Source organism: Calypte anna, chromosome 15 (assembly GCF_003957555.1).
Source record: "Calypte anna isolate BGI_N300 chromosome 15, bCalAnn1_v1.p, whole genome shotgun sequence".
Lineage (NCBI taxonomy): Eukaryota > Metazoa > Chordata > Aves > Apodiformes > Trochilidae > Calypte > Calypte anna.
In genome coordinates, this window is record NC_044261.1 from 13,801,739 (window position 1) to 13,810,543 (window position 8,805).

The window sequence follows — 8,805 nt, forward strand, 5'->3', positions numbered from 1 at the left end:
GGCTGTCCCCGTGTCGCTGTCCCGGTCCCGTCCTCCCCTCCTCCGCCTTGTCCCGATCCCCGCCCCCCCCCGCCCCCGCTCCCGTCCCGGCCCTTTCTGGGCCGCCTCCAACTTCCCGGCCGGGGCGCGGCGGCGCTGATCGCGGTCCCTGCTCCCGGTCCCGTTCTTTCCCGTCCTTCCTTTCCCCCCTTTCCCCCTCCCTCCCTCCCTCCTTCCCCAACCCCGAATGGCTGCGGGGGCTGCGCGGGGCCGGGTGGCGGAGGGTCCCCCCCTCCCCCTGTGCTCAGGGCCCCCTCGCCGGTGCTCAGGGCCCCCCCCGGGCGCACGGCGCGGCCCTGCCCGGCGGTAGCGAAGCGCGGAGCCGGCGGTGAGTGAGGGGGAAGTGTGGGGGGGTATGGGAGGAGGAAGAGGGGGGGGATGTGATGTGTGTGTGTGTGTGTGTGTGTGTCCCTGCGCCCCCCCCCCCCCGTCTGTGTCGTGTGTGTCCCCCCCGCACAAGTCGGCATCTGCCTCGCAGGTGCTGCCCCTCTGCGCAGACAGACAGACGGACAGACCGCCCCGGCGGGGAGGGGGGCGGGAGATGCATAGGTGACACCCCCCAGCAACAGACCCCCCCCTCAGCAACAGACCCCCCCTCAGCAACAGACCCCCCTCAGCAGCAGACCCTCCCAGCAGCAGACGCCCCTCCCCAGCAACAGACCCCCCAGTAATAGAGCCCCCTCCTCCAAGCAACAAACTTCAACCCCCAAAGCAACAGCACCCCCCCCCCCCAAGAGACAGGCCCCCCAGGCAGCAGACACCCACAGCAACAGATCCCCCCCAAAGCAACAGACCCCCCTCAGGAACAGACCCCCCCCGCAGCAACAGGCCCTATCCCCAGCAACAGATCCCCCCCCTAGCAGCAGACACCCCCCCTCCCAGGGGAAGGAGAGTACCCCTGGGTACTGATACCCCCCCAAACAGGGACACCCCCCCGAGGGAGAGGGACCCTCCCCCAGAAGCAGGGGGGAAACCCCACCCCCCCAGGGAAGGGACCCCCTCAGGGTGTGGGGATTGGGTGGGGGCAGCAGGTGGGGGCTTCAAAGGGGGGTAGGGCTGTCTCCTGGACCCTGGGTGTCACCTAGGTGCCCCCCTCCCAGGGCGGTGACACCCACCATGACTGGGCAGCTCTGGGTGGGGGTGAGGGGGGTTCTCTCTGCTGCTGCTCCACAGTGGGGCCTGGGGGGGGGGAGGTGATAAGTGACTCCATCACCCTGGGGGGTGGGACAGAAAGGGTACATGGTGTGGGGACGTGGGGGTGGGGTGAGCAGAGTGGGGACACACACACACACACAGGGGCTGCTGGTGCTGCTGGACTTGGAAAAGATGCTGGTGACCCCCCAGCCTGTGGGAAGGGGGTTGGGGAAACTGAGGCACGGAGGGGGCAGGGGGACACCCCAAGCTCTACTGGGGTGGTAGGGCTAGGGCTGGGGGGGGGGGGTAGGGGGTGCTCCTAAGGGTGCTTGCTGAACACCCCCTCCCCTCCCACCCCCACTCTAGCTCGCCATGGCTGACCCCAGCCACATCCAATCGGCTGCTTCCAAGAGCATCCGTCCCTTCCGCTCCAGCGAGGAATACCTGGAGGCCATGAAGGAGGACCTGGCCGAGTGGTTCAACACCCTCTACGACCTGGATATCCAGGTGGAAAACTTCTTGGAGAGCTTGGAGACGGGTTGTCACCTCTGCCGCCACGCCAACAACGTCAATCGCATTGCCCTGGAATTCCAGCAGCAGCACCCAGAGGTGGCCACCCACACCCGTGTCCCACAGAACGAGGTCACCTTCCAGGCCAAGAACGTGGCGCCCGGCTCCTTTGTCGCCCGGGATAACGTCTCCAACTTCATCCGGTGGTGCCGGCGGGACCTTGGAATCCAGGACGTCCTCATGTTTGAGACCAACGACTTGGTGCTGAGGAAGAACGAGAAGAACTTTGTCCTCTGCTTGTTGGAGGTGGCCCGGAGAGGCTCCAAGTTTGGCATGCTGGCTCCCATGCTGATCCAGATGGAGGAGGAAATAGAGGAGGAGATGAGGGATCAAATGGGTTACGGGGTGCTGGGCATGCCCCGGGAGAACCGGAACCCCCAGGAGCCCACCTACCCCAGCAGGACCCGGCCTGTGGCCCTCTGTGATCTGAAGAACCTGGATGAGCTGGTGAGATGGTTGCCCCTGGGAGGGTCCTGGCTGTCCACTCAACAGGGTGGTGCTCTATGGTCCATGGGAGGGGCTCTCTGTCCTGCCAGTGGGGTGCTCTATGGTCTCTGGGGTCTCGCTGGCCACCCAGTTGGGTTGGCTGAAGCCCTTCACCCACCCACCCAACCAGGCTCTTGGTGGTCATGGGAGGTCCCTCTGGCCACCCAACCAGGTTCTTGGTGGCCATGGGAGGTCCTCAGCTGTCCTGCCAGGCCCCTGTGCCCCACGGAGCCTCCTGATGGATTATTTTGGTGGCCCTGGCCGTACTCACAGAGGGGACACTTGTGTCTCCCCCTGACCCCAGTGGTGCCACCCCCAAACCTTCTCCTGCCCGGATCAGCCCTCTGGGCTGGTGTCTCCAGATGGCCATGGGGAAATCCCGGCTGCGACTGGGGTGGGGGGGTTTGAGAAGGTTTGGGGTGAGGGGGAGAGGGGGGTGGGGTCCCTCCAAAGCCCGGGGTGCAGGGACCCCCTCCACCCCCCAGGGGCCCGCAGGCTCAGGGGGGATTAAATCCGGAATGGGTGCGGGATCCATCCTGCACGCGAGGCAGCGGATTAAACCGGGAAAAGGGGGGGGGGGGGGCATGATGTGGGGTGGGGAGGCTGCCCTCCCTAAGCTCCAAGCCGGTGTTTAATTGAAACCCCAATTGCTCGGAAAGTCCCGCAGCCGCCGCCATACTGAGGAGAGGAGGAGGGGGATGGGGGGAGCATCCTGCCCACCCCCCTCACCCTGTACCGCTGCGAAAGAGGGGGGCTCCCCCCCCCCCCCTCGTTGCCCACCCCCTCCCGCCTCAAGCCCCCCGCTGCCAAACCCGGCTGCATTTTTCCGGGCTGCGTAATTCCTCTGCATCGGCTTTTATGGGCAGCGCTGGAGCCGGGGAGGAGCCTGAAGGAAAAGGGGAGGGGGGGGGGCTGGATCCGGCTCGCATGGGGCCCGCGTCCCCCCCCTCACCCCCTCAAGATAGCAGCAGGGTCAGGACCCCACCCTCACTACCCCTTTCCCCGTGCCTCAGTTTCCCCACTTGGTGAAGAGGCAGAAGCGTGACAAAAAAGAACAAAAAGAGAAGAATTATTAAACAGAACCGCACTAATTTGAAGGGGAGGGGGGGTGTGTGGGGGTGCGTGTGTCTATGTCCCCGTCCCCCCCCCGCACACACACACCCCCCGCACCAGGGCAGGATGCGGCCGCGTCCCCACGTCCCCCCGTGGCTCCCTGCCTAATCCCTGACGTCAGCCCCGGATCCTGCAGGCAGCTGGCAGGCAGCACTGCCCTCCCCAACCCACCCCCCCTGCCCCATAGAAGGGCGCTAAGAAAGTGGGAACCCCCCTGGTTTGGGGTGAGCAAGGGCTGGGGGGGTTGGGAGGGTTCCTCCTCCCTCTGAACCCCCCCACTGGTGTAATGAGTTGTGTCTGTGCTCAGCCTGCTCGGGGGGGGGGGGGGGGGCTGTGGGGAGCTCACCCCCCCCATTCCCCCCCCTGCTGTCCCCCATTGTCCTAGTTGTCCCCCCTTACCTCCCCCCCTCACCCCCCCAATTCCCACCACCCTGGGGATGGGCTACCCCACTTCCAACCCCCTCCCTGTGGGGTCTGTACAGCCCCCCTGCCTGCACCCAGCTCTAGCGCTGGGCCTGTGGGTGGGGGGCTGACCCTGAGCCCACCCCCCACACCCCCTCACCTCTACCTGTAGGTCCGGGAGATCCTGGGGTGCTGCTCCTGCCCCTCCCAGTTCCCCATGGTCAAAGTCTCCGAGGGCAAGTACAAAGTGGGGGACTCCAGCACCCTCATCTTTGTCCGGGTAAGAGCCACAACCACCACCACCACCATATCCCTCTTCCTGTCCCTACCCCAGGACAGCCCCCCTCTCCTTGCCCCCCCCGACTCCTTGGGGTGACCAAACCCCCAGTGGGACAGGGACAATCAGCTGAGTTCAGTCCCAGGGGGTTGTTTCAAACCCCACCCTGCACCCCCCTCCATACCTCCGTAAGAAGGGGACCCTCTGCGGGGATGGGGTAAGTGGTGTCAGGGTGACAGCATGGTGCTGGGGTGTCGGCAGGTGCTGAGGAGCCATGTCATGGTGCGTGTTGGTGGCGGTTGGGACACACTAGAACATTACCTGGACAAGCATGACCCGTGCCGCTGCTCCTCCCTCTGTGAGTAGCCCCAGAGACCCCCCCCCACAATGTCCCCATCACCCCACAGTGTCCTCATCACTTCCCAGTGTTCCCAACCACTATTGTCCCCATTATCCCCCACTGTCCCCATCACCCCCATTGTCCCCATCACCCCCCATTGTCCCCATCAACCCCAATATTCCCATCACCCCCATTTTCCCCATCACCCCCCATTCCTCCCCCCATTCTTGCCCCCATCACACCCCATCCCCCCCAGTGTCCCTCCACTGTCCCTATTACCCCATTCCCCTCCCCCCAATATCCCCTCTCACCCATCCTGTCCCACCCTCCCTGCACCCCCCAACCCATTTCCCCTCTCTCGAGGAGTCAAATAACCCCCGAAATCATTAATCCCCACCCTGGAAAACGTGAGGGGGGGTGGGGGGACTGGAGGGAGGGGGTGATGATGTGCCCCCCTGCTCCCCCCTTTCCCCTGAGACTCCCCCTCCCCAAATTTCCAGCTCACCGCCTGCCCCAGCCCCGCCTTTCAGGCTTCCCGCCCCCACCCCGCATCTCCAGCCCCAGCACTCCCCGTTGCCTCCGCCCAAGCGGGGGGGGTTTGGATGGAGGTCACAGCCGCTCAGAGCGGGGGGGGGGTCACCCGGGCAGCCCCAAGCCCCCCAAGAGGGAGGGGCTGCCCCCCCCCCGAGGGAGCCCATCGAGGAGCCCTGCAGAGCCGCGGGCAGCGGGAGCCATCAGGTAGGGCACCCATGGGTGCTGGGGGAGGCGTATGGGGGGGGCGGGACACCCTGATACACACAGACACACACACACCCCCCTCCCCAAAAATGCGCGGGAGGGGAGGGGTCTGGTGTGGCCACGCCTCCTTAGGGATGATTGACAGGGAGGGAAAAGGAGGATGGGTGGGGCATGGGGGGAACTGTGGGGACAGAGGGGGTGATGGGGACAATCGTAGTGATGGGGACACTAGGGGTGATGGGGATATTGGGGGTGATGGGGACAGTGGGGGCAATGGGGACAATGAGGGATGACCGGGACAATGGTAATGGGGATGGATGGGAAAATAGGGGGGACAATAGGGGTGATGGAATGGGGGACAGTAGGGGAATGGGCAGGTGGGGGAGGGAAAATAGAGGATAATAGGGGGGCAATGGGGTTGATGGGGACAATGGGGAGAGTGGGGGGACAGTACGAAGGTGGGGAGTGTTAGGGGACAGTTGAGGAAATGGGAGCAATGGGGCTGATGGGGTAATGGGGGGAGGGAGGGGACAATCAGGGGGAATGAGGGGGCAGTGGGGGGACAATGGAGGAACAATGGGCAGTGGAGGACAACTGGGGACAGTGGGGGGCAATGGGACAGTGAGGGTGATGAGGGCAATGGGGGACTCTAGGGAATGGGGATGGGGGAGCAATGGGGACAATGGGAGACAATTGGGGAACAATTAGGGAATGGAGGTGATGGGGGCAATGGGGGTGATGGGCACAATAGGGGCAACTGGGGGACGATGGGGGTGATGAGGACAATGGGGGGACAGTGTGAACAATGAGGGGGGTGTGGTGTGGAGAGACAATGGGGGTGCAAGGAGGGGAATGGGGAGGACAGTGGGGGGGTGCAGGAAGGGGTGCAGTGGGGCCCATGGGAAAGATTGGGGGGGTTCAATGGAGTGATGCAATGAGGGGATGCTCCGGGAGAGGTGGGGGGGGCAGTGAGGGTGCCATGCTGGGTGTATTGGGGTGCTCACTGCCCCCTCACCCCCCCTTCTCATTGCCCCCCCAGGTCCCGTGAGCCCCCTCCCTCCCGTGCCCGCCGCTGCTCGGGTGACAGTGACTCCTCAGCCTCCTCAGCTCACAGCTGTCCCCCGGCTCCTCGGGACCCCAACCGGGGGGTTCCCGGGCCTCCTCCCCGCCATGCCACCCCCTCCCCGACACCCCCAGAGGAACGGGGCCGCTCACGGGTCCCCAACGGGCCTCGCGGCCGTGCCCAACCCCGCGCCCGAAGCCAGGGCCACCCAGACCCCCAACCCCTGCTCCTCATCAGCCGCCGGCGGGACGGGCACCACTCCTGGGCACGGGCAGAGCCCCCCGGCAGCCCTGTCCCCAGCAGGACCCCCGCCCCCCGACGCTGCTCCCTGGGGGAACCCATGGGGACACGAGGAGATGAGCCCCGGAGAGCTGGAACCCCCCAAAGGGGTGGAACACCCCATGGTGTTGAGGTCTCCCATGGTAGTGGGAACTCCCACGGTGGTGGAATTTCCCATGGTTTTGGGATCTCCCGTGGTAGTGGGACCCTTCATGGTGGTGGGACCTCCCACGGGTTTGGGATCTCCCATGGCAGTGGAACCCTCCATGGTGGTGTGGCTGCAGAAGAGTCCCTGGAGCAGGAGCTGGAGGAGCTGGGCCGGCGGCTGCGGGTGCCACTGCACCTGGAACCTGGGCAGGAGCAGCAGCTCTTCCGCCGGCTGGAGGAGGAATTCTTGGCCAACACGCGGATGATGGAGGAGCTGGAAGATGGGGAGACCCCCCCCATGCCACCTCCGCCTCCCCCCGCTGCTGTCGACTCAGCTTACTGCTCCTCCAGCTCCTCCTCCTCCTCCCTCAACATTTTCGGGAAGGACGGACGCCGCAGCGGGAATGGGGCTGGACCCCCTCTGCCTCCCCTCACCCCTGAGATGGGGGATGTGGGGCTACGGGCAGCCCTTTCCAGCTCCTCCGACGAGAGCAGCTGCTTCCCCACCTCCTGGGACCCCCGGGAATCCCGGGGGGGCCCTGAATCTGACACGGATTGGGTGCTGGGAGAGGAGGAGGTGCCGGAGGACCCCCCAGCCATGGTTAGGGTCCCCCCTCAGCCTCCTCCTTCCCTCCCCTCTGTGTCCCCATGCCTGCTCCGGGCCAAACCCCGCTTGGACACTCAGCCCCACAAGAAGCCCTCCCGGATCCCCACCCCTCGGGGTTATGGGGGGGTCCCCCAGCCCCCTGGTAGCCCCAAGACCTGGGGGGCTCTGCAGAGCGTCCTCTCCTCCTTCCTGGAGCCACCCTGGGTCCCACGGGAGCAAGAGGGGCTGGAGGAGGATGCATGGCCATGAGAATCCCAACTTGGTGGCCATGGGCAGGATTGGGAGAAGGTGTGTGTCTCCCACCCCACCCCCCCCGAGGACATTGTGGAGGCATCTACATGGGGAAGCCACGAGGGAATCCATGGCCATGGAGCCAGGAATGCAGGAACCAGGACTCCACTCCCTGACTGGTGGCAGCTGGGGTCAGGTCCTGCAAGGAGCCTCCAGCCCCAACCAGGCACAAAAAGCCCCAGGGATGTCCCTGGTCCCATGGGGAGCAGCTCCATGGGGGCACCACGGGATGGCCACGCCAGTGGCCGGAGCAGGGAGCTGTGTCCTGGCTCCCTTGCAAGAGGGCTGGAGAGCAGCCAGCTCAGCTCTTCTCATCCTTGTCTTCTCCCATCTTCTCATCATCCTCTCTTCCTATCATCTTTACATGTAGTTTTCTTCTTGTCCTTTGGTTCCTATTCTTGGCCTGCTCGTCATCTCCATGTCCTTTTCTCTACTTTTCTGGGTTTTCTTTTGTTTGTTTTTCTACTTCTCTCCTCCTTTTTCCCATGTTGCCCCCAGAAGCTGTGGCTGCCCCATCCCTGGCAGTGTTGAAGGTTGGATGGGGCTTGGAGAGACCTGTGCTGGTGGGAGGTGTCCCTGGCCATGGCAGGGGGGTTGGGATTCAACAATCTTTAAGGTCCCTTCACACCCAAACCATTCCATGATTCTTCTCTACACATCAGAGATGGCTTGGGGATGTGCAGCTTGTTGCAACAACCTGTATTTTAGGGGGGGGGGGGTGTCACTTGTTCAGCCCCCAGCTGTCTGTAGCACATTGCTGACCCCAAGGGGGGGGCTGGGGCTGTGCCTGGAGCCCCTGACTTCAGCCCCCACCCCTCCAGCCCTGCACAACCCCCCAAACCAGTAAAGACCAGTAAGAGCTGAACCCACCACATCCACTTCTCTGTGCTTGAGGGAGGGGGACAAAACCTTCAGGGGGTGCTGGGACCTGCCAAGGGGGTGACAGAGGGGAAGAGGTTGAACACCCAAGACCCCCCCCTGCCCCCCATGGAGAAGGGCTTCGGGGGGGGGGGTGAGGAAATTGGGAAGAACCCAACCCTTGGGGGCCCCTCATGGTCCCCAAAGCCCTTTGAACATCATCATGAACCTTCACAAGCCCCATGGTGCTGGGTAGGCACCCCTGCTGGTGGTGGCCCTTCCCCTGTCACCTGGGGGTCCCCAAGCAGGGTGGTCCCCTCCATCACCCCAAGAAAGAGGGCTGGTGTCCCACTGGGTGTCCTGGAGCTGTCCTGCTGGGGGCTTTGGCCAGAGCTGTCACCCTACAGGGACCCTCTGCATGCTCCTGGAGACCACAAACCTAGGAGGGTATGGGACAGGGA

General features: G+C 64.5%; 1 protein-coding gene across 2 annotated transcripts; it reads left to right on the forward strand.

Annotated features, from left to right (window-relative positions):
• The first annotated feature begins 108 nt into the window (after window positions 1–108).
• GAS2L1 (growth arrest specific 2 like 1) lies at window positions 109–7,980 on the forward strand. 2 transcript variants are annotated; one of them, XM_030460337.1, is made up of 6 exons: window positions 109–367; window positions 1,540–2,190; window positions 3,917–4,024; window positions 4,283–4,379; window positions 4,862–5,099; window positions 6,139–7,980. In XM_030460337.1, exons 2-6 carry the CDS (start codon window positions 1,546–1,548, stop codon window positions 7,442–7,444), a joined length of 2,394 nt encoding a protein of 797 aa, XP_030316197.1. In that variant the 5' UTR covers window positions 109–367; window positions 1,540–1,545; the 3' UTR covers window positions 7,445–7,980. The 2 variants fall into 2 exon arrangements, with proteins under 2 accessions (XP_030316197.1, XP_030316198.1); XM_030460338.1 differs by lacking the exon at window positions 3,917–4,024.
• Window positions 7,981–8,805: the final 825 nt, after the last annotated feature.

Coding starts and splice junctions, on each gene's coding strand:
- GAS2L1 (XM_030460337.1), top strand. CDS start 1,546: ATGGCTGACCCCAGCCACATCCAATCGGCTGCTTCCAAGAGCATCCGT. Junction 4,025..4,282: donor GCACCCTCATCTTTGTCCGG/GTAAGAGCCACA, acceptor GGGTGTCGGCAG/GTGCTGAGGAGCCATGTCAT. Junction 4,380..4,861: donor GTGCCGCTGCTCCTCCCTCT/GTGAGTAGCCCC, acceptor CCAAATTTCCAG/CTCACCGCCTGCCCCAGCCC.